A 27774-nucleotide genomic window follows, 5' to 3' on the forward strand; every position below is an offset into this window, starting at 1 on the left:
TATTAGTGTTATTATTATTACCGAACTCAACCTATTTTACAAGTTATTAAAGCAAATCAATATTGCAATAACAAATATGGTAGTTTTACTCTGGCTTTCTCTTTCAGAATTCTTGTTCTGGTGCTTCTTTTCCTTCAGAAAGTGACTATACGTGATGATTAGTTTTACATTATATGGCAAACGCATATATTCTTATGCCAGTGTAACTGTTGAGCATTAAGCCTGTAGGGTACACTGTGAAACAGACCTTCCATGTTTTACTATATTGTTTTCTATAAATAATATATTCAGGCACATTCCATTTCCATCTTCTATTGTTTTCACATACCACATTACCATTTCATGTCCCTCCGCAAAATTGGTGGACCTGTACACATAATCAATATCGTTCACACAGAATATATATATGAAAACAATATTTTCATTGTGGTGTTTGTAAAGAAATGGATGAAAACTGTGTGGAAGGACCCCTGGTATTCCACCTTGATTTGTGCTCTTAAGCTGTTTGATTTAAGGACCCCAGTCCAGCTCACACTCTATTGTATTGTATCTGATTATTTTTCTCACATCTTATGCAGTGAGTCAGAGTCAACAGTCAGAACTCCAGTCTTTACTCTTTAGATTATTTTGTAAAATGGTAATGGTTAAGGGAAGGTTAGGTTCGTGGGAGATGGGTACGCCGGGTTTCCTGTGACGTGGAGTTCCAAATAAGAATCCCACTTCCATGTCCACCCTCACCACCTCCACTTCTTTCTTCATTTAATTCACTTTCATTATTACCATTTAGTATTCTTTTCCTTCACTTATTTCACTTACTTCTCTGTCTTAGTCAAACATTAAAAATATGAAAACCATACCTGCCTTGTAAGTTATCACGATGCTGTGAACTTGGCAATCTAATGCTTATAATCAGATCGACTTTTCTCTATTGAAAATGATTAATAAAAATGAACGAGTTTAAACTCCATCAGCAAGTTTTACATGTCCTCTAAACGATATTACCTTTGCGTGTGTTGTGTCCACTACACAACTAAAAGCATACCAATAATATTTTCTTTTTTTGTAGCAGTTGGGGATGAGCATCACTCTCACCATACCATACCCATAGGCATCTTCTTGTTTCTCTTTTTTCTTGTCTCTCTGTTGAATTATGGCATCATTTCCAAATAACGGTTCCATTTTTCTAAGATTTTATTCATAAATGCCAAATGTCACCAACCCATTTCCTTGAAGACTTCTTCCCCTTTTCTACTCAATTCTGAACAGAAAGCAAAGCAAGCCTTCAACTAGTTCCTAATCTAATCCATTTAAATATTTATTTACATACTTAGTTTTTGTTTCTTCGTTTTTCCTTCCAAGTCACTGTATATTATCCAACCAGTCCTTCCATTCTCACACAAAATGCATGTCTCGCCAAACGTAATCGGCTGACAGAGTTAAAAGTCACAACTCTGCAATTAATTAACTCAACATCTTATGATTTCTCCAAAGGAAGATCCTCTTTTTTCACAGACCGGCTTCTCCACTATGCTCAAGCTCCTCAACAAGAACATCCGCCGCCTCCTCCGCCGTCTCCGGTGGCCAATTCGCCGCCGTTCGAAGCCCAAAGTAGTAGTGATCAGCAAGCTCGGAAAGAACGCCCCAAAGGCCCAAACTGAGCCAAGCCCAAACCTTTCCGCGGCTGTTCATCCTAACGCGCAATTGGGTACTCCGAAGCCAATCCGGATCGCTACATTCAACGCCGCGCTGTTCTCCATGGCCCCGGCGCTCCCGAAAGTTGCACGCGAGTTGGGGGAGCAAAACGGCGTCGCTTCGAAGGCGAATTCGCGGCCCAGAAGCATATTGAAACATTCGCCATCGCAGTCACAATCAGTGAAGAGCAGAGCAGAGGAGAACGTTGGTAGCAGACAGAAGATGAGGGTTTCCATAAATTTACCAGACAACGAGATTTCGCTGCTGCGAAGCCGACAATCGAGCTTCTCGGAACACGACAAGGAAGGGCTGAAGGCGTGGTCGGTAGGGGGAGGTGGGGCCCACATGAGTAACAGAACAGTTGTTGAGGTTCTGAAGGAAGTGGACGCAGATGTTTTGGGTCTGCAAGATGTGAAGGCTGAGGAAGAGAATGGGATGAAGCCTTTGTCTGATTTGGCTGCGGCGTTGGGAATGAACTACGTCTTCGCCGAAAGTTGGGCACCTGAGTACGGCAATGCTGTCTTGTCCAAATGGCCCATCAAACGCTGCGTCTCTCACCAAATCTTCGATCACACTGATTTCAGGTCAGTTTTTTTAACTAACTTTTCATTATAATGCTGCACTTCTTCACCATTTCTGTTTCTGCAGTTTCTTTTGTTTATGTTAAGCTTTTTGGGTCACTGGAATGGAACAGGACTGAAATGGAAAATGAATGCACAGTAGTTTTGATTCTTCAAACCAAACTCCAATGGAACTTCAGATTATTTACTTATTTTAATTTAGTTCTTTCATTGGTAAACTGTCATCTCAATTAAACTAGTTTGATGATTTTTTTTAATAATTGTTTTAAATCTATAAATAAATTCTTTTATTTATTACATTTCATTTTATTTTATCTTTGATTACCTATTTAAACACGAGAATTAACTTTTTAAAATAATTGATTTCTACACTTAATTCTAACAGTACATTTCCTGCTTCCCTTATTAAAATGCGTTTATTATTTTATCATTAAATAAATACATGTAGCAGGTATTTCCTTTCATTTTTTATATAGTAATGTAACGACTCCAAAATATTTTTTTAAAGAAAAAGGAGTAAAGTTAAGACACTTTTTGGTTTTCTGCCCTTGTATGTATTTCGAAGAAGCTTCTTGGAACTTGTCACTGCAAAAAAAAAATGGAAAGATAATCACTTTTCTGTTCATAAAGTGACCAATAATTCTATCACTTTTGAACCAAAAGAGAATTCTTAAACTAACACATGGGAAGTTTCTTAAAGCCACCTAGAAGATTTTCTCATTCACTGACTATTCACTGTTTCAAACAAATGCTTAAGCAATGATCGACCTTTCCCATTTAGCTTTACGCAAAAAGTTTAGCGTTAACATCAATTCTTAAACTGGTCTTAGATTCTTTCCTTGTTTTCTTCTACGTGGCAACGGCAATGATCAAAATGCATGACATGCCAACTGTAATAGCTGTAGGCAGCGATGCAGGATTCATCCCCACCTACTCCTTATTGGGATTCTCTGTTGTCACCATTCAACCATGTTCCCTTCACACTCATATTTTATTTTCAACCTCAATCGTATTTTTTTACAAGTTTATAGATGCATAATTTAGTGATCATGGAATATTCCAACCAAGGAACACCACTTTCAGCTTTTTCTTCTTGTTTTATATAAACTGTCAGATTCTCCAAATTCAAATGGTGGCTTATTTCCTTGAATACTGTAAACAACTCCTCTAAAAGGCAACTCTATCTGGTTTTTGTTTTTGAAGAATGAAACTTGCACTGTGTGCAGCATAAAATAATTCAAGTTTGGTATGGAACAAATCTGTGTGATGCAAATGAGGTACTGTTTGTCTGGGCTGGGAGAACAGTCAGAATATATACTTTTGTTGCTCAAGTTTCATCATAATTATATTGAGAAATTTGTTACTTTCCTCCTAAGGCATAATCTATCGCTAGTGAGCATCTATTGAAAAATGATTGTGGAAATCCAAATTCCAACCCCAGAAAGCAACCTAGTTAGAAGGATTGAAGCATTCTAGAGAGTGAAAGCATAGTGGTTAGAGAATGACTTAACAACAAGGATGAGCATGACATCCAAAAAATTATGATTAATTAATTAACATTTGATCCACAGGAATGTTTTGAAGGCCACAATCGATGTGCCTCAAGTAGGTGAGCTTAACTTCTACTGTACCCATCTTGATCATCTTGATGAGAATTGGCGAATGAAGCAGGTAAATGCAATAATTCAATCCAGTGATGAGCCTCACATCTTAGCTGGAGGCCTTAATTCACTGGATGAATCAGATTACTCCCAAGAGAGATGGACAGATATTGTGAAGGTATGCATGGCAGTAAAGTAGTACCTCTATTATTCTGTTGCTTTTTGGTCTCAATCTTAAAAGTAACAAAAGTAGAAATGAAATTTTTTGCTGGGTCCAGTACTATGAAGAGATGGGAAAGCCAACACCAAAGGTTGAAGTGATGAAATATCTCAAGAGTAAAGACTACACTGATGCAAAGGATTATGCAGGGGAATGCGAGTCTGTTGTCATGATTGCCAAGGGCCAAAGTACAAACACAAACTTTCAAACTCTAATAAACATGTTTATTTATTACTGTTATGACTATGATCACTAAAATTGGAAATATTATGCAGGTGTTCAAGGCACATGTAAGTATGGAACTAGGGTAGATTACATATTATCATCATCAAATTCTCCATACAAGTTTGTTCCTGGTTCCTATTTAGTCCTTTCTTCCAAAGGGACTTCAGATCATCACATAGTGAAAGTTGATGTGGTGAAGGCAAATGACAACCCTGAAGAAAAGCTGACAAAGAATACGCAACAACCAAGACAGAGAGTTGTAAAAATAACACAATCCACACCCTCAAAAGGTATCTGGAAAACTCACTCTTGAGACCTAAATTGAGTTTCCTTGGTTTAGATTAGTATGATAATGATAATGTTTCGGAATGGGGCATTTTGTTTTGTTCTTGCTTCTGTACACAGCTTTATTCAAATAGATTTAGCAGCATATGACAAAAAAAATAGTCTGTTCTGTGATGATGTATGACATTTTTTCACAAAAATAATATTGTATAGATTTTGATTAAGAACTTAAAAAATCTATGAAGTGATTTCTTGTTAGTCATTCTTTGATTGCGTTCCTATGAAAAAAATAATTGTATAGATTTGACTTTAAGAATTTTTAAAATCTACTGAGTGATTTCTTGCTTGTCTTTTTCTGACAATGTTCATAAAATTCAGGATTATGATACCCTGTTTCGAATTGATAGTATTAGTTCGTCACTATTAATATTTTTTCAAAATAGTATTTTTAAAAAATAGGAAATAGTATTATTTATCATTATATAACTTCGTAAAAATTAGATGGCATTTATGAGTATTTGGTCTGTCGTTTTGTACGTTTTTTTGTAACATATACTAAGGGTTATGTTTATGTAATTCAGACAAAACTTAAAATGTAAGTTTTTCATAACATCTGTAGTGGCTGTAGTTTAGTGGTGAGAATTCCACGTTGTGGCCGTGGAGACCTGGGCTCGAATCCCAGCAGCCACAAATTACTCATTTTTACGCGGTTAATTTCTTTTTTTTGTAAAAGTTTTCTGAAACTAATTTTGGAAATAAAAGTTAAATGATTTTTTTAATAAACTAAAAAGTTATCTAATGTATAAATTAAAATTTTTATTTAGAAAAACTAAATAAAAAACTTCCAGAAATATCTATGCATAAATTTAATGTAATTTTCCTAAATATGTTTAACTTTTTTATATACATACAAAATTCTCCCACGCAAACATAATATATTCTTTAATCGTAAGATAAGATAAAGACACCCTAGGCCCGCCCACGTTGGAGATTTACTTACTGATATTATGGTTTTTCATACAGCACACGTACCTAGATATAATAAATTTTTAAGATTTGTTTGGATGAATTTTGATATTAATAAAATGATATTTTAATTTGAATTCCACTAAATTATTTAATATCAGAAAAATATATATCTAATCTCTTGGATTTCAAAAGATTATGAATCTCATATCATTAATATTACATCCAAGATAAAGATGAGGATGATGAGCCTCCTTTTCAATTTATTGCCAAAGCTGGCATAGCCAAAACATGAAAATATCCCAGAAAGGACCACAAAGTAGCAAAAACTGTTAAGCCAGGGATGAAAGAGATTGGATGTTTTAAGGGTAAACGTGATAGGGGGAAAGAATAATACATTATTGAATTGCAGAATGTATTGGTGTGTGATAGAATGTTCAAATTTTACTTGCTATATTAGTTTTAATATGTAGTGCAGATTTTAGTTGCTATATTAGTTTTAATATGTACTGCAGATTTAATATAATTGATTTTGCACTTATATAATTGATGTTATGAATCTAAGTTTGGATTTTAATTTAATTAAATAATTAAATATTATAATTTTAAAGTGATATTTTTAAATATGTTAGATATAAATATATTAAATTGAGTCATATATTTCAAAGGATAAAATATTACTTTAGATTTGATATTATATGTTGAAAAAAATTTCGTCGTTTCTTATTTGTTCATATATAGTAACTATGTTAACATGTATTTGTCTATTGAAAGCAACTTGGATATGAGACTTTAAATTTTGGTTTAAGAATTAAGGGTATGTTAATTATATTACGATTGATGTTGCTTCTGTTGAAGTTACTTTATGTTGAAGTTACGTGTTGGATGAAAATTAATGTCTAATTATACATTGTTCTAAAGGGTATTTTCACTCTTCTTTTAAACAAACTTTTTGTTCCCATGACACATGTTTTGTTTTGAAGTTTGAGAACATACCAAATTATTATACTCTAATGGTACTCAACGTCTTTATGATGTTTGTCATGATCTTTTCAATGTTATTGCTTCTCGACATCAAGACTCAATGGGTAGAATTCATGATCTTTTTCATGAATTTAATGAATTATTGCCCTTGTCTATTGCTTCTACCCAATAAATAGAGTAATAGTCAAAGTTCTTCATGATATTAGCATTACATAGACTTGTGGATAAATATTCTCATGTCACTGATTAGCTTTTGGGTTCATCTATTGTACTCACTTTGACTTTTATTTGTTCCACTCTTTTGCGTGTATCAAGTAAACACATTAATGATATACCTGCTTCTGTTGAGGATTCCTCTATACTAGCATCTCAACGTGATGATCGTAATCGCTCTTGAAAGTCCATAAAAGTATGTCACAAGTGTGACCATTGTGGTAAGTTAGGCCACAAGATTGACAAGTGTTATGCATTATATAGACGTTTTTCTCGATCTGTTGTTGTTGTTCAGACTGATCCTCCCTCAAAATTACCTCATATGGATCCTCATTCATCTGATATAACTGACAAATATGTTATTGTTAGTAACTTTCTCAAATGGTATGAGGATCAACTGTTGGGTCTATCGAGGAGGAGGTTCCATGTGGGTTACACAAACACCAATCACATATGAGCCAAATATATAAGGGATCGACACCACTCTTTACCCAAAACCTTAAGACAATGAGTTAATGGGTCTTTCATCTTTATAAGGTGCTCTACTTTCTCATTTCTATCCAATGTGGGACTTGGACTCACACTTGGATACCCAACAATCTCCCCCTCAAGGGTGAGTCCCTTCCACATAGGTACACTCCCCCTTCAGCCAAAGCATTCCCAACCAACTACAACCACGAGTAACCCTTTCCAACCGCGGTTTATCTTAACGGAACACGCTTACCAGAATACCCTTTGCCAGGAAGACTTTCGGTATAGGGATCATTATACTCGTCTGAGCTGGTCATCAAGACAAACCATCGGCTCTGATACCACTATTGGGTAGGAGGTTCCATGCCCAAAGTAGACAATATCTTACTAGAGTGGAGATATGTGTGTATATCGAACCTTCCCAACAGTGGTATCAGAGCCCATGGTTCAGGTCTGGTGACCGGGCTCAAACGAGTACGTCCCTCCATGATCAGGTGAAGCCTTGGCAGGTGGCCGACAGATAGCCAGATGTATCATGAGAGATGGAGAGCAAGGGATGCTCAGTGTTTGACCATGGATCGTGAAAGAGGGAGTGGTGACCATGGTGTACTTGAGGACAAGAAAAGACTTCCGCTGTAGGGGAGGTGGAAGTGGAGAACCATAGTCCTTTGTTTGAGGGGAGGATGTTGGGTACAAACAAAGTCACACATCAGATAAAAGAAGAGTTGGACATGGGTTTATATACACATAGATACCTCCATTAGTAAGAGGCCTTTTGGAGTGGTACCAAAAGCAAATCTGTGAGTGCTTGGCCCAAAGCGGACAATATCTTACCAGTGTGGAGATATCAATTACATCTTTTGTTGGTCTGACTCAGTTTTTTTCTCTTGGTCCTTGGGTTCTTGACTTAGGAGCCACAGATCACATTACTGGTAACAATTCTTTGTTTTCCTTTTTATCCTCTCCGAATAATTTACCTTACGTTACAATGACGAATAAATTTAGGGTTTTAGCTTATGGTATTGAGACTATAAACCCATTTCCTTTTTTATCCATTAATTATGTTCTTTATGCCCTTAGGTCATCTTTTAACTTATTATCCATTCATCATTTAACATGTTCTCTTGACTATGTTATTTCTGTTGCCAAATATTCTCTTTGTTTACAAAACCAAATATTCTCGTGATCTTTATCATCTCCGTCCTTCTACACATGTTGACGCAACTATAAATTCTTCATTTCTTCTTCATGTTCAGTTAGGTCATCCCAATCTTGCCAAATTACAGTAGCTTATCTAAGTTATCCAGTTTAGTGTGTGAGTCATGTCAATTAAGCAAGCATAGTTGTAGTTTCTTATCTCGTAGTGTCTCTCAATGTGCTTCATCCACTTTTTCCTTACTTCACTCTAACATTTGGGACCTAGTAATGTTAAGTTTAATTTAAGTTTTTAATATTTTGTTACTTTTATTGATGATTATTTCATATGTACTTGATTGTTTTTAGTGAAAACTTGTTCAAAATTATTTCATATCTTCCAATCTTTTTTTTTAATGAAATTAAAACTCAGTTTGGTGTTTCTATTCAAACTTTGTGAAGTGATAATATTGGCAAATGTCTTTCCCATTCTTTTAAACAATTTATGGTTTCTCATGAAATTCTTCATCAAACTTCGTATGCTTATACGCACCTCAACAAAATGGGGTCATTGAGCACAAAATAGACATATTATTGAAACAAATAACACTCTTTTAATTCATGGTGAGGTTCCTCAATATTTTTGGGGTGATTCTATTCTTAATGCATGTTATCTCATTAATCACATGCCCTATTTGGTTTTAGATAAAAAAATACCTCATTCTATTTTACTTTCTAATGAACCTCTTCATCCATTATCTCTAAAATTTTTTGGGTGTACATGTTTGTTCATAATTTTAGTCTTGATCTTGATAGGTTATCTCCTTGATCACACAAATATGTTATTTTAGGATTTACTAGATCACAAAAAGGATACAAGTGTTTTCTTCATTCTCTCAACAGCTATTTTGTTTTTGCAGATGTCACTTTCAATGAGTATTCTTTTTACTTTAAAGGTTATTCTACTTTTGATATGTCTCCATATAATACAGTCAATATTCCTAGTACAATCAATATTTCTTTTATTTGTGGTTCTCCAGTTGTGCCTTGTCCATCACCACCACCACCACCACCATCATATTTTTTTCCACCACCACTTCAGATTTATAATCATAGACATCATTCTCAACAACCACTAAGTGAGTCAATTCACGTGTCAACTACTTTGTCTCCTCCGGTTTTGAAAAGAGAGTTTGATAGTCCAATTTTCCTCCAAAAAGGTATATGTTTTACCCGTAATCCCTCTCCATGTGAGTTATCATAGATTATCTTCATCTTTTTATACCGGTCTTTCATTTATTTCTTTTGTGACCATTCCAAAATCTGTCAGTGATGCCTTAGACCATCATGATTGGTGTCAAGTCATGATAAAAAATTTGTTGTTTAGAATAGTGGAACTTGGGAGCTTGCCCCATTACCTCCAGAAAAATTTGGGTTTGGTTGTAGGTGGGTTTTCGCTATCAAAGTTGGTAGTGATGGTACTATTGATCACATCAAAGCTCGTCTTGTGGTCAAAGGATACACACAATTTTTTGGGCTGGATTGTGGTGATACCTTCTCTCTAGTGACAAAGATGACTTATGTTCATTTATTTATAACCATGACTACTCTTCAACAATGATCTCTTTATCAAATGGATGTCAAAAATATGTTTCTCAGTGGATTAAATTAAGTGTTTTGGTTCATATAACTTGTTATACCAACTACATTTTGTTAAGTTTTCAATCTAGGATTGGTGCATATAGTTTTCTATATCAGTTTTGATGTATTACATCTTATATGAGACTCAAGACTTTCTTATTTCATTATTTCATTTAATTTTACAATATACGGGGGACTGATATAAAAACTAAGAAGTATTGCAAAATTTCCTCTGCTTGAGATATGCTTCATAAGATTAGGAAACCATATTTGAATGTATCAATCTTTTCTATGTGAAAGTGAAACACAAGAAAACACTATAAAGAACGTGGAGGAGGGGGAATGTTGAATATTATTTTAAAAAAATTTTGTAAATAATGTTTAATATTACTTTGTAGGGGTTAGACACTCCATAAGCGTACGAAAAGAGTAGGCATAAAGCATGTAAGAGACATTCCTTGAATATCCTCCTATCTCTTAACGTCGTTCTGATTTTAGGAAGGCTTTTTGATAAAGTTGAAAATTTGCACAAAAAAGATAGCACAACACAATAAACAAAAGGATACTTGTACGTATATGCATTAAAGTGTTATATGACCTAAGCGTTTAGGCATGATACAAATACTAGCTTTTAACGCTTGTTTGTTTTGAGTAAATTTTAAAGCGTTTGAGATACAACGTTTAGCGAGATTGTATTCTAGATGGTCTAATTTTCTTTTAAAAGACACTTTCACGATTAGACTCTCTATTATGAACTCTATATCGTTTAATGCTTATTAGACATGTGTTAAATGTTGTTAGTTACTATATGTTCTAGATCGTTTAGGCACTTTTAAAGAGTAGCGTTTGGCGCTGCTAATATATTATCATAGAAGATTAACCATTATTTCATTTTAGATGTTATGTTAAACGTAAAAACAATATTTGCTTAAACAATCTTGTCTTAGAAATCTTCCCATTTTTATTTTTAACAAAAACACAAGCTAAAACGACATAGGTATCAGGGATATTAACAACTTGATATACTAGTTATGATAGATTTGGTTCAAAGCATATATAAAGCTAAGATTAATTCTATCATGCTAATCGTTTAACTATTTTTTTCTGAAAGATTTTTCACGGGAGTATATAAAAGCAAAATGTTTTTTAAATTTCATTTCATGAAATCAGAACATATGGTAAAGAGTTCATTGAATATTTTACCAGAGCAATATAAAGAGCATAAGATATCAAAGAATCAAAGACATTTCACGATATCAGAGTGCATGCTATAATAAAGTATGTGCAATTAATAAATATTAGAGTAAATATTTCAAATGTAATGTATATAAGTTATTATCATAAATGCAATGCATCAAAGTTATTATGATTGAAGAATGACTTCCGTAACACTGTGTTCACTTTTGAGGATTGTACTATTCAGAAGTAAAAGCAACGATTGAATTGAGAGATCGATGGTGTTCACTTTCGAGGATTTGCGAAGATTTGCGAAGACGGATTTGCGAGATACTTCCTTATTCTATCACTCGCTGATATGAGATGATTTGGAGTGAATTGAAGGCAATTATCATCTTTGCCCTTCGTAGATTGAATAATACCATGTAATATTTGGTTCCATCGTGATCATATTCGGTTCCTTTGGACCATTTCGTTCCAAGCTTTGTGGTGGAAGTGCAGGCACAGGCGCCATGTTCGGCCAAGCTGGAGGTTGCTTTGGTGGCGGACGCTGGATTATATGCGACGAAGGTAGAGGATCCAACCTGCCTTGGCTTCCAGCTGGAGATCCACCGTCACCAATGATGACGTTTTGACCGAGTTTCTAGAGGCCTCGCTCCGCGTCCCCAATCTTGTTATGCCGGACAAGATCTTCCCCAAAGAGAAGCACCTCGACGCGCCTTCCGGGGTACACTTCGTGTCGCTCTGCTTCCACCGCGATGACGTTCTTCGCGACGTTGTTTCCGATTCCCTCGCCAGGACCAAGTGCTTCTAGCTGCCAAACCACGGGATTCCGTCACAGCTGGTGGACTCCGCTGCCGAGGACGCCGCCAGAGTGTTCTAGGTGCCGCATGCAAAGCAAACAGAGCCATCAGAGTCAGCTCTAACAGTGAACAAATCAAACCTTCTCTTATTGGTTTTTGGGTGCTTCAAGGAGAATCTCCTAGAAGAAAAGGCATAGTTGTTTGCTGCTAAAGTTGCATGAAATGCACAAGCCATTATTGAGGTCTGAAATTGAAGTTCAAACCAAAATGGTCTCAAGAGAAAAACAAAAAACAACAAAAAGGGTTTTTAGAAATTTAGGATTTTGAAGAGGATCTTGGAGTTATGGTTTAGTGGGTTAGAGAATTTTGTGTGTTGAGGATTGATGTTTCGTGGTTATGTCATGTGTGGACACATGGAAAGTACTTGTGTTGTTGGGAAAACATCTAATGAAAACATTGTCAACTCATAAAAAGTGTTCTTTAAACAATTAGTTAAAAAGTTTTTTTTTTAAGTAATTTGTATATCAAGAAAAATAATATATAATTGTTTATTGTAAGATAAAATGTATACTTTTAATTAAAAATGATTATTATCTATTTTTTTAATCAAAATCAATTCAAGTTGCTTTTAAAAATATAAAATTTTATCTCTTAATAAAACAAATTGATATAATTCTTCTCCTTGTACCATGTCATGATTTTTATCTACAAAAAACTTAATTAATGAAAACCAAAATACAAATGCACATCTTCAATTACACCTATAAAAATAAATTCATTTTACTAAATTATAATTTTTTACAATTAGAAAATTACTTTTAATAATGAATGTTAATTTTTTATGTTTTATAAATATTTTTACAATTAAATATAACATTAACAATTATCATTTTACATTACTTTAATAATTAGAGACATTGTGATAATTTTCAATTTCTATCAATTAAATAATTTTTTTTTTGTCTGTTACATCAATCAAATCCTACACTAATTCTCACGAACTTTACTTCTAAATCTACTCTCATCTATTTCTAAATCCACTCAAATAAACAATAAAAAATTTATTCTTAAATTCATCCACTCACTCTTCCCCAAATCATCTCCTCCAAATTAACAAATTCTAAGTCATAAATGAATATATGCAAAGAATGAGAGAATTTTAGCCCAACATATCATATTCAAAGCATATTATTGTTAAACATAATGTATCAGAATGTTATATAGAAAAATCAAAAGCAAAAAAAATACAAAACATAAATGATGATGTAAGAATTTTTTTTTATCCCACTGACTAAATGAACTCCCTTGACTTATTTACCCAAAAAGGTTTAGCATATTTTTTTCTCACCCTTATTTGATAAACACCAAAAAAGTTGAAAAAGGAAAGACATCACTATCCGGTGGGAGGTGTGGCAGTGGTGGAGGTTGAGGTTGGGTTGGTGGAGGTAGAGGTTGAGGTTCCGATTGAGGTTGTGGTGAAGGTGTTGGTTGAGGGAATAACTGTATGGTAAGGGTATGGAGAGTGTCGATGATTGTGTTGAACTTCAATTGTTGTTCATCTTAATGCCGCGAGCTCTACAAATTATGGTGCATACTGTTGATCAATGAGTTCATGAACGTGTTGAAGTATGGCTATGGAGGTTGGGCAGAGGGTAAGACTAGGGATGTGGCTGGTGGCAGGGTGACTATAGGTTGTGGGTTATGATGAAATCTGCTTGGTTCTAACAAGCTACTGCTAGGGGCCACAATCTCATCTCCAAACTCGTCGATAGAATGATGGCTTGAGCTTGCATGGCCTGGTTTTGACGCTTATGTCAGGCTGAAAATGCTTTGTTTTTCTTACCACTGAAAACTATCTCTCTTTAACATATCAGTCAATGTTTTTGTGATTTTGCCAAAGTCGTTGACAAAGCGTCTGTAATATCAAGTCAGAACCAAAACCCCCAGAAACTTCTTGGTATTTAAAGGTTGCTACCTTAATCTTAGTTACGAAGTGAAGTGACTAAGATATTCCAACTCGAATGTAGCAAAACAACATTTACTCCTTTTTAGATACAATTTCTGGTTCACAATAACAGAAAATAATCTTGAGATGCACCACACAATCCTCAAGTGTAGGGCTGTAAACAAGAATGTCGTAAGAAAATATGATGAGAAACCTTCTCAAGAATGGGTGGAAAACATAATTCATTAATGCTCGGAATGAAGCAAGGGCATTGATTAGGCCAAATGGCATAACCCAAATGTTCAAACCTCCCTGTATGAGTTTTAAAAGCTTTCTTGTATTATTCTCTAGATTTCATTCTTTAACCAGACCTCAAATCTAGTTTAGAATAGACAATTGAGCCCCTTAATTCATCCATCAAATCCTCAATAAGATATTTTGTTTACGCATAGGATGATGATGATGTATATTTAGCATTTATATTTCACAAAATTCTTATATGATTTCAAAAGCTATATACTTCAATAACTCGATCGTTCATGAACAAGGGCCAGTTACATTTCTTTGCAGGTGAATGAGGCTCATTTAATGGTATTTGATTCCTTTACTGAGGGAGGTGCTTAATTTTTAAAGGTCAAAGCATCCTTTCAGCTTCAAACCACTGCATTGCAAGATCACCAGATCTCGTATTCCGGAATTCCCTCAGCAGCCTCTCCCGCGAACCAAGAAGAAAAAAGCAGTGAAGATGTCATTTGAAGAAAGAAAAACGGTTCTCCATTAGGCCATTACTTTAACAAAAATATGATGCTCTTCACTTTCTTATAGTTCAACAAATTCGGCCACAGGGCCCACAAAATTAGATGTTTTGTTATTGTCAATTATTCCATAATAATGCACCACCCATCAAAAAAAGAAGAAAAAAAAGAGAATAATACATCACAACCAAAGCTCTAGTTTGTCCAATAAAATCTCAAAGATTTGTAATCATTTATTTTGTTCATCAGCCAACAGAAAACGTAGAATGCATGAGTTGTGTTGCAAACCTAAGCTATCTGCACATTTCTCTGACACATTAATAATTGCCAACTCTATTAGACTAATGATTGAAGTTCAGGCTCAGTAGCATAATAATTCTTTTTATCAGCTCGATAGCATAATAATTTTTTTTATCAGCTTGGTAGCATAATAATACTATATCTGAAAATAAAAGTCAAACCTTTTTGACATGTTCCTAATCATAAGCAGCCTGATTAACCCATAACAGGAGGGAACATGTGCACTTAGCTTTTGAGAGAGATTTATGCCAGCTTCTCTTTTTGGATTGTTTCACTCTTACATCAGCTTTCCCACTGAGTTACAAAACAAACGGTAATGATACTCCTCTACTTCAACATTAGTATTGAGAAGTTGTGTCACAGCCAGAGAAATACAAGTGCCAATTGAGCTCAGCTAAAAATGCCATCACTTATTGCACTAAAACATACTTAAAATGAATTGGAAGTTGCTTATGATACAGCAGTGATTCACTTAATTCACCTAAACTTGATCATACTCTTCTGATGCCATTATGCAAACTCTAGCAAGAACCAAAATTTGTACATCCAATTTGGCTTTGTAACAGAACCCACTTGAAGAAACAAAACAGTATTCTATAATCTAAATCTACAAACAATTTATCCCGACACTCAAAATCTCAATCTGTACACAAAACCCTGGAGCTGGAGCTTCTTTCTTCCCTAGAATTAGTTAATTGGCTATCACTTTCTAGAGTATATGTTTGATAACCCGTTGGACTAGAGAGCTGACCAGAGCCACTACTGCTCACAGATCTGTCAATATCAAGCCTCCCAGCGACAAAAGGGATTGGGCGTTCGGGTATTGAGGGCACTGATTCATCGGTCTCCATCATTTTAACAACCTGATCCATTGTTGGCCTAGCATACAACTGTGGATGAGAGCAAAGCACAGCAATTAACACATACTTCTCGAGAACTTGTGGTGAACCAGGTTGTGGCATGCCATCTTCAATTACATCCAAAGCCTTTCCGGTTCTAACTAATGACCAAGCCCAATCGGTTAAAGCAGATGGTTGACCATCATTGTTCATCTGAAGCGCCTTCCTACCACTCAAAAGCTCAAGAAGCACAACCCCATAACTGAACACATCACTTCTCTCTGTCAACTGTCCATACAAAGCATATTCCGGAGCAACATACCCCATGGTTCCAGCCACCCTAGTGCTCATATGCGTCATCCCCTCAGGGTTAAACTTCGCCAGTCCAAAGTCAGCAACCTTGGCTTCAAACTTATCATCCAAAAGTATATTACTTGCTTTAATATCCCTATGAATGATTGCAGGTTGAGCCCCATAATGCAAATAAGCCAGCCCTCTAGCGGTGCCTAGAGCAATCTGCTGACGAATTGGCCAACTCAGTTTCACCCCATTGGAACCAAACAAATGGTCGTGGAGACTCCCGTTTTTCACCATATCACAAACAATAATCCTCTGGTAACCTTCTAAACGAGTCGTGACAGAACAATAACCTCTCAGGGCAACAAGGTTAACATGCCTCACGCTAGCAATAACCTCAACCTCATGAGTAAAGCTCGCGTCACCAGCAGCCGAACAATTCTTGAACCTCTTAAAAGCAACCTCACTCCCATCAGGAAGCAACCCTTTGTACACATTCCCGTAACCCCCTCTTCCAACTATGTTATCCCGGGAGAAATTCTTAGTTGCCTTCTTAATATCATCGAAAGTGAACCTGATCAAGGTGGTGCTCTGGTCCATGGAATCCAACCCAGAAATGAAACCGGTTTCCACAACACGAACATCCATATCCCGAGCCACCTTCTTTTCAAACTTGCGATAAGCCCAAAAGCCGAAAGCCAGCAAGCAGAAAACCACGACACAGACAACAGAAACAAGCCCAAAAAGAAGCTTTCTTCTTTTGGAGGCGGAGGAACCGGCGGAGGGAAATTCGAGGGAGAACAAGCACTTGGCGGTGCCGGGGTCGGAGGGGCCGAGGTAGTTGGCGAAGGCGGCGGCGTAGATAGAAGAGTAGTCAGTGCAGCTGGTGAGGTTGCCGATGGACTGTCCCAAGTGCGGGATAGAGGAGAGGGAGGAGGTGCAGAGGGCGCAGGGAGAATTATTCTCGAGCGATTGATTGCAGTTTTTTCCTACGGACTGAAGAGCGGATTGAGGAACCAGAGCTTCGAACTCCTGTCTGGTGGTGACGTTGACGCAGCCCTGGGAGATCCAGGAGGTTTGGTAGCCACAGGAGGAGCGAATGTTGTAGGTGGGGTCGAAGAGGTTAACGTAGGACTGGAAGCTTAGCCAGCAGGAGTCGGAGGCGTTGGAGGGCGCGAGGAAAAAGCCGCTGCGGCGAAGGTAGTCGGACTGGACGAGGCGGAGGGCCTGGCTGATGACCTGGCAGCGGGAGGAGTCAAAGGAGGAAGGCTTGGTGGTGCCGAGGACGGTGAAGTTGAGGGGACAGGCGGATAAGGAAGAGTATGGGAGAGAAAGGAAGCAGAAGAGGAGGAGGAGGATGAAAGGGTTGAGAGGAGTCATGGAAATGGAGGGGTTGGTGGGTTAGCGATGTGGGAGTTGGAATGGGAATGGGAATGGGAAGGAAGGTAAGAGGGTTGGTGTTCTGATATTTTTTTGACCATGTTCCTCTTCATTCTTTACTCTTTACTCAATACTCAATAGTAATTGCAGACACTGACACAGGCTCAGGGTGCTTCCGCGAACTCAACTCAAACTACTTCTTCTTCTTCTACTCCTTCCCACTACACACACAATCATTGATCCTTCATCCTCGATCGTTGATCTTTTCTCTTCACTGTTCATCGCTATCCATCCATTCCTATCTTCTTCTCTTTCAACACCTTTTTCAACGTCTAGAAGCCACTAACCAAAATTGTAATTGCCCACTGCCCCTGCATCAAATCTACACGTCACTAACACGCCAACATAATTTGCACAATCACTTCCACCCTAACAATCCTACTTGCCTCGCTTTTCTCAAGAAAGCACGCATTTTTTATCCATCCCTTTGCTCAGACAACAGTAAAAGGTTTTCTATTTTCCCTTTTTTCCTAACACCACACATAATGTACAAACGTAAATCCTACTGATGGTTGTTCAAAATATTTATGTTTATATAATATATTGGACCTTATTACTGACTACACGACATTAAATGATGATACAAAGTCAACTTTTGGATTGCTCATCTCCAGGAGAGTACGCAATCATACAACAGTTAATTCTGAGACTTTGGTTGCTGTTTTCTCGTAAAATGTTGGATAGTATTTCCAAGTATTGATAGAAAAAAGGTAAAATGCTTTTTGGTTCTTCACTTTTTGTGATGCCATTCTCCTTCACGTCCCTGTTCAATGTTAAAAGATCCATAAAGCTTTCTATTAAGTAAAAAAGTTTGTATTAGAGAAACAGAGCTGAAGATGTAAAAAATGGCTTAAAAGGAGAATAACCAAGAATATTATTGATCAACTCAACTCACAAAGTTGCAAGATACATGAATTATATACACAATAGAGTAACTGTGAAAAGAAACTGGCTAGAACCCTTTAACAGAACTTGTTATTTACAAAGTTAGTCCTAATGCCCATCTAAAGATAGAGTATGGATTTAAACAAACTCATCTTGCTTAGGTTGATATGAAAAGGGTGAGAGAGAGAGATTTTGTAAACATGTCCGAGAGCCGATGATTAGAGGAACGTAAGAAGAATTAAATATGTTTTTGTTTTTTTAAATTTTATTCAATTTATTCTTTCAATTTTGAAAATGTATGAATTTAGATCTTTGAATCAAATTTTTTAAAGTTTATTTAAATTTTCAAACATGATAGTATTTCAAATGTTTACACTTTTAAATATATTTTCGTTTCAATGTTAGCTAGCTGATAAACATGTTTGAAATGTCAAATAAACTTAACACAATTTGGTTAAAATGATTAAATTCACAAATTTCTAAAAATGGAAAATTAAATTGGTCCAAAATTTCAAAAAGGAACTAATTCTAATTTCACTTAAAAAGTTAAAGAACCAAAAATACATTTAACCCGAAAAAGAATAATGAGACCTTCAAGTACCTTGAATCGAATGAAGAAACAATCCATTTCTATCTTTTTCCACAAAAGGATTTTGATAATTTAAAAATATTTATGATAAAGATAATTTGGGACAAAGTTAGTCCTAATATCCATATTGAAAGGCTCTCTGCACCATCAATGCTTATTGTAACAGCTTATTACTGAATCGTTGGGTTGTTCTTCGAGACCCACTCTGACTCACTAGGTTGACTCGTTCGAAGTTAAGGGTTTCTAATTCGCCCCTAGACGAATCTCAATTGTTCTCAAGAAACTGAATCACTGGGTATTGCTGGCCTCTTAGCTCTTGCGAGTGATAAGCTGGTAGATGACTTAGCAAACCGCTCTCGACGTCACTGTATCACTTCTTTCTTCAATAGTTGTTGGTCAGTTTCTTCTTGGGCTCGAGTTTAGCTTGTTTAGTCCGTACTTATTGTGATACAATGTTAAGTATCACCATTTGTCAGTAGTCTAGCACAAAACCTTTGGACCTCCAACTTGTCTTTGGCATTTTGATGCCATCATAATTCACAATCTTTGTTACTCGAATTTTTCATCTTTATAGTGCTCAACACAATCAATCCAAGGATTTTAATGGTGTATTGGTTTCTGCCATCATCACGTTCTTTCTTTTTCTCTTTTATTTTGTGCCATAATTATTAAAAAAAGGAAAGAAAAAAAATGAAAAAAGTAAAAAAAAAAAGGAAAAGATGCCTTTGTTTCAGCATTGTTTCTTGATTATTTTGTTTGATTTGTTCTAGCTCTTTGTTGGTGGTAACTAGTGACCTTAGTCTCCTTCAATAATGTGCGTTTAACCTTGAATGTTGTAGCATATTCGATGCTCCTCTTGACTCATATCACAAAGTTACAAGTCTCCAAAGGGCAGCCATAATCAATTGTCACTGCCACAGTCGTCTCTACCATAGTCAGTCGTCGGTTCCATAGTTTGTCGCTGCTACCACAGTCAGTTGTCACTGCCACAATCAGTTATCGTCACTACTACAATCAATTATTGTCGTTGCCACAATCAGTCGCCACTGTTGCAGTCTGTCGCCGACATCCACAGTAAGTCGCCACATTTTCTTCAGAGAAGTTAAGGTTAAGAGTGCCTCGAGAAGTGCATGAGCTGTCATTTCCACCGTTTGCCGTGAGGGGAAATATCTTTCAGCCACTGCATGCCCCCATCAGTTGCATCTCTTGTGGAAAAGTCTTTTGAAGAGCCAGATCTTTCACCTTAATGTTCTATCATCGATGTGCAGTTATTTTTCACTGTTCATCGTGAAGGGGAGAAAGTTTTAGCCACTGTAGGCCCCATCAATCATTGATGGTTGTTTAGTCCCTGTAAGTTTGTTGATGTTAGCCTCTGCATGACAGTTTAGTCCCTGTAGGTTTGTTGGTTTTAGCCTTTGTAGGCCTCACATCTATTACTGATGGAAATCCAGTTCCTAAAGTTTTGTTGTTGTTCGCTGCTACTGATGGCAATCCAGTTCCTGTAGTTTTGTTGTTGTTCGCCACTACAGGCCTTCATTTGTTGATGGCAATCTAGTCCTAGTCTTTGCAGGTTGTTGTTGTTTGTTGTTGCAGGTTGTCATCTACTGTTGATGAAAATCTCACTTGTCATCATAGTAATCATAGTTGAAGTTTCGCGTTTGTCCATTGTTGTCCAATATTATTCTCCATATGTTGCTGAGGAGTCTCTTGGACTACACTGGTTTGTGTGTGTAGTTTGGTTTATTAACATTCTCTCATATTGAGTTTGTCTATTCCAAAATCGATTCATACAATCTATATGATCCAACTTGAGGAAGTGTTAAAATGTAATGTGTGCTTATCATAATTAGTTAGATTAGGAGGTGCTAATTATTAGGTTAAGATGTGCCTAACTATTAGGTTAGGAGGTGCCTAACTTCTACATGCACAGCTATGTAAGTATAGTAGTAAGTTGTAATAAGTTTTATGGAAGAAATATAGATTTTATATAATTTCATGTTGTACAACAACAATGATAGTCAATTAGGTATGAGGGAGGCTTTCTTATGGTTACTCGTGCAATAGACTCTGGCTGGAAATTGATCAGAATTCAAAGATGCATCATTATCAGAGACAAAAACTTGTCATGTATATGTGTAATAGTAATAGGATTCGTGTAAAATTATATAAAATTGTGAAATGTTGATCTATAATGTCGTTGACAGTATAGTGTATGGTAAATTAGAATCGACTTTGTCATACGGGAAGTGTGCCTCATAAGAAGTAACATTTCGTGATATGAAGCATTATAAAACATAACCTTTAACCCCATTTTTAAGACCCAAAGAAACACATTTAGAAACTCTTTTGTCAAACTTAGTAAAAAACCTAAAGAAACACATTTAGAAGCTCTTTTGTCAAACTTAGTGCATACAGGGATGATAGTAGAAGCAAAAGTTAAACAACCAAACACATCAGATCTGTGGAGTCATGGATCTTGTGATCCATGAAATCACCATTCTATTACAACGCTTTCAGGAATCATGTAAATGGTGAGAGATTGGAGGACAAGGAAAATCATTGAAGATGAATCTTTCTTTATTCTTGGTTTCTAAAGCAACCATCATTTCCCTTTCCTATTGATAATAGTTGTTTTTGTTAAATTATATTAATATTTAAGATTGGTTCATGTAATTTAAATTATAATTTTGATGTATAGATTCTAATGTAATGATTATTAGAATATAATATATTAAAGTTATAGGGATTATTTTAGAGTTATTAAAATTAACCCCTCTCTTCTCACTTCAATAAAGGGCATTGGTATTTTATTAAAGTTGATTAAATATCATAAAGAGGGAAAAGGTTGGACTACGGTTGACAAGTTAAGTTTCTGAAAAGAAAAAAAGAAAGGTTACGTTCTCTGAAAAGAAAAGAAACTGTGACATCCTTCAGAATTTCTATATCATCAAGAAAGCATTAAAGAGGAGTAAGAGAAGGGAGAACATTGACAGGAAGAAATTATACAATGGATCCAGGTAAGTTCTTTTCCACTGTGTATGAGGGAATATTGAGTATCATGAAAATTCAAAATCCTGTGTGTTTTTCATTCAATTGAAAATTAAAGAATTGCTTACAAGTGGTATCAAAGCCAGGTTCTGAATTTTATGATTCTCCATTAATGGTAATTTTTTCAATTTATTGAAACCCTAATTTTTGAATTGTAAAATTTGGGGATTTTAAGTTTTCATATGTTTAATTAATTTTATTGGCATGAAATCCAAGCCGTAGGGTTTCATGATATCAATTTTTTTTATTGATGAAAGAAAGTTCAATTCACTTTAACGTGAATTTTACCCTGGAAGCCGAAAGTTTAAAAGCAATTTTACTGTTGCATGATTGTTTCAATTCATTGTATCGTGAATTTCGAAGCCGCAAATTTTTTTTTTATTCATTGTTGCATTAAAGCAACTTTATTGTTGCACATCTTCAGCCGCGAAATTCCATTTTGGAAGCAACTTTATTGTTGCAGTGGAATTCCATTTTGGAAGCAACTTTATTGTTGCGGCAGTATTTTACTCTTGTGCTTATGTATTTTTTAACATTGTTGTGCATTGAATGTGAATTAAAAGTTTAAAGGTTTCAAATGCTTTTAATTTGAAAAGTGTATGGTATAATTTTTGTTTAATGAATTATATGTAATTATTTTTATTAATCTTGGATGAAGGAAATTCAATTAAGTTGAATTTCGGGTCCGTTATAATTCTAATCAAAATTAAAAGTTTTAGCAATTTCGCTGTTCTTTTAAATTTCTTATGTTATTGTGAAAATTATTCATAATATAAAGGATGTTAAATTATGAATAGATATAGAAATTAGTCATTGATATAAGGATATTATGGATTGCCTAAAGGTGAACCATTGTTTAGAATTGATGACATTAAACTGAGACATTTCATGTACTTAGTAAATATGTTTGTATATCCAAAGATAACATACATATAGGCTTAAGTATGATTGATTGTTTATTAAAGTATATATGGAATTTGTCAGTTTAAGAATCACCCAAAGGTGAACTTAAATGAATGACTTAAATGATTACCTATCAGTTTAAGTGTCACCCAAAGGTGAACTTGAATGTATGACTAATGTAGTAATTTTTTTGAATCCATTAATTTTATCAAAGCATTAATGTATGAGTTTGTGTATTATTTCCAGCTTACATGAATTTATCAGGTTTGAGCAACAATGTGGTCAAGTTTAATGGGCTCAATTATGTTGATTGGTCAGAACAAATCTAGTTCCAACTGGGTGTGTTAGACTTGGACATGGCAATTATGATGGATGAAATGCCCGAAGCCATTACAGAGACTAGTACAAGTGATGAAAAGTCTCTTTATGAGGCTTGGCATAGGTCTAACAAGTTGTCACTAAACTTGATGCGCATGTCTATGACAGAGAATGTAAAGCCTTTTATGCCTAAAACAGAAAACGCAAAGGAATTCATGAAACTGATCAAGGAGTACTCACAATCAGACATAACTGACAAGTCTATTGTAGGAACTCTTATGAGTGAGCTGACTACCAAAAAGTTTGACTGGTCACAACCCATACATGACCATGTAACTGGAATGGAAAATATAGCAGCAAGATTGAAGTCTATGGGAATGGAGGTGAATGAGTCTTTTCTAGTACAATTCATCATGAACTCTCTTCCTTCTGAATTTGGCCAGTTCCAAGTGAACTATAACACTCTTAAGGATAAATGGAACTTTCAAGAAATCAAAGCCATGTTGGTACAAGAGGAAGGGAGATTGAAGAAAATGAAAGATCATTATATCCATCTCACAACTCATGAAGGTGCTAGCTTCAGTAAAGCTAAATCAGGAAAGAAGAACAAGAAGGACAAAGCCCCAATGAAAGTGAATAAGGGTAATATCCAGAAGGACCATAAATGTTTCTTTTGCAAGAAAGTAGGTCACTTCAAGAAAGATTGTCCAAAAAGAAAATCTTGGTTCGAAAAGAAAGGTACTTTTTATGTTTCTGTAAGTTTTGAAGCAAATATAATTGAAGTGTCTAATAATACCTGGTGGTTGGATTCTGGAGCTACCACTCATGTTTCTAATATTATGCAGGGATTCCTTTCAATCCAGCCCATAAAAGGAACTGAAAAGTATTTATATATGGGGAACAGAATGAAGGCACGGATAGAAGGAATTGGGACTTACAGATTGATTCTAGACACTGGTTATTGTCTGAATCTTGAAAAGTGTCTCTATGTTCCTGGTTGTGCTAGGAATTTAATTTTTGTTGCAAAGTTGGATTATTTAGGTTTTAACTTTAAGATTGAAAATGGTATTTTTCATTTGTATAAACTTTCGTACTATTATGGTTCTGGTACATTATTGGATGGTTTATATCGTTTAAATCTTGATGTTAATTTTTCTGAATCCCTGTTTAATGTTGAACATGTTGTTGATAGAAATTGTGGTGCAGGAAAAGAATGTTCTGCTTTCTTATGGCATAAAAGATTAGGTCACATATCCAAAGAAAGGATGTTGAGGTTAGTAAAAAATGAAATTTTACCTCAATTGGATTTTGATGACTGGGATGTATGTATTGATTGTATTAAGGGTAAACAAACAAAACACATATCAAAATATCCCGCCACAAGAAGTAGTCAACTTCTTGAGTTAATACACACTGATATTTGTGGTCCTTTTGACATTAAATCCTGGAGTGGTGAAAAATATTTTATCTCCTTTATTGATGATTTCTCACGTTATTATTATATATATATCTATTACATGAAAAATCTCAATCAGTGAATGCCCTTGAGGTATTCATAAATGAGGTGGAAAGGCAATTAGGTAGAAAAGTAAAATTGGTGAGATCTGATAGAGGTGGTGATTATTATGGTAAAACTGATGAGAATGGACAATGTCCAGGTCCATTTGCAAAGTTTCTTGAAAGTCGGGGTATTTGTGCACAGTATACAATGCCCGGTACACCACAACAAAATGGTGTAGCAGAAAGGCGGAATCGTACTCTTATGGATATGGTTAGGAGTATGTTAAGTCATAGTAATATTCATTTATCTTTGTGGATGTATTCATTAAAGACTGTTGCATATCCAGTTAACAGGGTTCCTAGCAAAACAGTTTCTAAAACTCCTTATGAACTATGGACTGGAAGGAAACCCAGTTTGAGACATCTTCATGTTTGGGGTTGTCCGGCAGAGGTAAGGTTATATAATCCACATGAAAAGAAGCTTGATGCAAGAACCATTAGTGGTTACTTCATCGGTTATCCTGAAAAATCAAAGGGATATATATTTTATTGCCTTAACCATGGTACAAGAATAGTTGAGTCTGGAAATGCTCGGCTCACTGAAAATGGTCAATTTAGTGGGAGTGAGGAATCACGAATAGTGGATATTCAAGAGCATACTGATAGTGTTTCTACATCTAATGTCTCTTCTGAAGTTGTTATCCCTCTTGTTGTATCACAGTCACATAACAAGCAGAGACAACAAGTTAATGTTCCAATCCCACAAAATGAACATATAAATGTTGAGCCAATTGACAATGAGCAAGTCACAAATGAGCAAGTCATAAATGAGCAATTGATAGAGGAACCACAAGAAGCATCATTAAGAAGGTCTGTAAGGGAGAAAAGACCTGCTATTTCGAATGATTATGTGGTTTACTCTGTTGAACATGAATGTGACTTAAGCATTGATGAGGATCCAGTCTCTTTCAGACAAGCCATGGAAAGTAATAATTCAGAGAATTGGTTGAATGCTATAAAAGAAGAATTGAAATCAATGGATGACAATAAAGTATGGGATCTAGTTGAATTGCCTAAGGGTTCAAAAAGAGTCGGTTGTAAATGGGTCTTTAAGACTAAACATGACTCAAAAGGCAATATTGAAAGGTATAAAGCTAGATTAGTGAACAAAAGTTTCATTCAAAAGGAAGGCATTGACTACAAAGAGACCTTCTCTCCTGTTTCTAAGAAGGACTCTTTGAGAATTGTTTTGGCTTTAGTGGCTCATTATGATTTAGAGCTTCACCAAGTGGATGTAAAGACCGCTTTTCTGAATGGTGACTTAGAAGAGGAAGTTTATATGGACCAACCAGAAGGTTTCACAATAACAGGAAAAGAAAATTTGGTGTGTAAATTGAAGAAATCAATATATGGACTGAAACAAGCTTCCCGACAATGGTATCTAAAATTTAATGATATCATAACTTCATATGGTTTTGTAGAGAACACCGTTGACCGGTGTATATATATGAAGATCAGTGGGAGTAAGTTTGTTATATTGGTTCTATATGTTGACGACATTCTTCTTGCTACTAATGATGTTGGTATGTTACATGATGTAAAGAAGTTTCTCTCTAGCAACTTTGAAATGAAAGATATGAATGAGGCATCTTATGTGATAGGAATAAAAATATTCCGTGATAGATCACAAGGATTGTTATGTTTGTCTCAAAAAGGCTATATTAACAAAGTGTTAGAGAGATTCATAATGGAAAAATGTTCTCCTGGAATAGTTCCAATTCAAAAAGGAGACAAGTTTAGTCAAATGCAATGTCCCAATAATGATTTGGAACGAAAGGTCATGGAGTCTATTCCTTATGCGTCAGTGGTTGGGAGTTTGATGTATGCTCAAACTTGTACTCGACCAGATATCAGTTTTGTTGTTGGAATGTTAGGCTTATATCAAAGTAATCCCGGAATGGATCATTGGAAAGCTGCAAAGAAAGTTCCTAGGTATTTACAAGGTACCAAAGAATACATGCTCACCTACAGAAAGTCAAATCATCTTGAGATGATTGGCTACTCGGATTCAGACTATTCTGGATGTGTGGATTCAAGAAAATCCACATTTGGTTATGTTTATCTATTAGCTGGAGGAGCAATTTCTTGGAAAAGTGCAAAACAATCAGTCATTGCTACTTCCACCATGGAAGCTGAATTTGTGGCATGCTTTGAGGCCACGGTTCATGCTTTGTGGTTGCGGAACTTTGTATCGAGGCTTGGCATTATTGACAGTATTGCTAGGCCGATAAGGATTTATTGTGATAATTTTGCAGCCGTCTTCTTCTTTAAAAATGACAAGTACTCAAAGGGTGCTAAACACATGGATTTGAAATACTTGTCGGTCAAAGAAGAAGTGCAGAAACGTAGAGTGTTAATTGAGCATATTGGTATGGATTTGATGATAGCAAATCCGTTAACTAAAGGTCTATCGCCCAAAACTTTTATTGGCCATGTTGAAAGTATGGGCATTATGGATAAGTTAATATTAACATAATGATGTTATCTATCTATATGGATATGTATAGTTATATGCTTGTACTGTCATGACACTTGTGAATTCAATTAAAGTTATGTTTCTTTTTATTCTATTGTTATCCACATTAATTTATATACATGTATTATTGATTATGGTAACATGTTATATCTCTTTTAGAGACATGAAAGTTAAAAGATTGATTAAAGTTATGTTGAGTTGGTTTGATTATGTGATACATGGAAGGAATCTTGTCGTTCATGACTTTTGCCCGTCATGATCCGATCATTTCAATTCATATAAGGATGATGACTTGATAATTCTAATGAATGGTGCGCACTTAAAGTTTAGTTTTAGATCTTCAAGTCGTCACATGAACCAAGTGGGAGAATGTTAAATTATATTAATATTTAAGATTGGTTCATGTAATTTAAAGTATAACTTTGAT

The 27774-nt window shown here is 35.4% G+C and overlaps 2 protein-coding genes and 1 non-coding gene across 3 annotated transcripts; 2 read left to right on the plus strand and 1 right to left on the minus strand.

Moving 5' to 3' along the window:
* Window positions 1-640: 640 nt before the first annotated feature.
* Window positions 641-4853, plus strand: LOC108324068 (uncharacterized). Its single transcript, XM_017556868.2, has 4 exons — window positions 641-2276; window positions 3845-4052; window positions 4153-4282; window positions 4370-4853. The coding sequence occupies exons 1-4, from the start codon at window positions 1477-1479 to the stop codon at window positions 4630-4632; spliced, it is 1401 nt and encodes a 466-aa protein (XP_017412357.1). The 5' UTR covers window positions 641-1476; the 3' UTR covers window positions 4633-4853.
* A 369-nt stretch (window positions 4854-5222) lies between these two features.
* Window positions 5223-5294, plus strand: TRNAH-GUG (transfer RNA histidin (anticodon GUG)). Its single transcript has one exon. It is a non-coding gene; the product is annotated as a tRNA-His (tRNA).
* Window positions 5295-15382: 10088 nt separating this feature from the next.
* On the minus strand, window positions 15383-17794 carry LOC108326389 (probable LRR receptor-like serine/threonine-protein kinase RKF3). The gene has a single exon (XM_017559878.2). The coding sequence runs from the start codon at window positions 17506-17508 to the stop codon at window positions 15631-15633; it is 1878 nt and encodes a 625-aa protein (XP_017415367.1). The 5' UTR covers window positions 17509-17794; the 3' UTR covers window positions 15383-15630.
* Window positions 17795-27774: the final 9980 nt, after the last annotated feature.

Source organism: Vigna angularis, chromosome 3 (assembly GCF_016808095.1).
Source record: "Vigna angularis cultivar LongXiaoDou No.4 chromosome 3, ASM1680809v1, whole genome shotgun sequence".
NCBI lineage: Eukaryota > Viridiplantae > Streptophyta > Magnoliopsida > Fabales > Fabaceae > Vigna > Vigna angularis.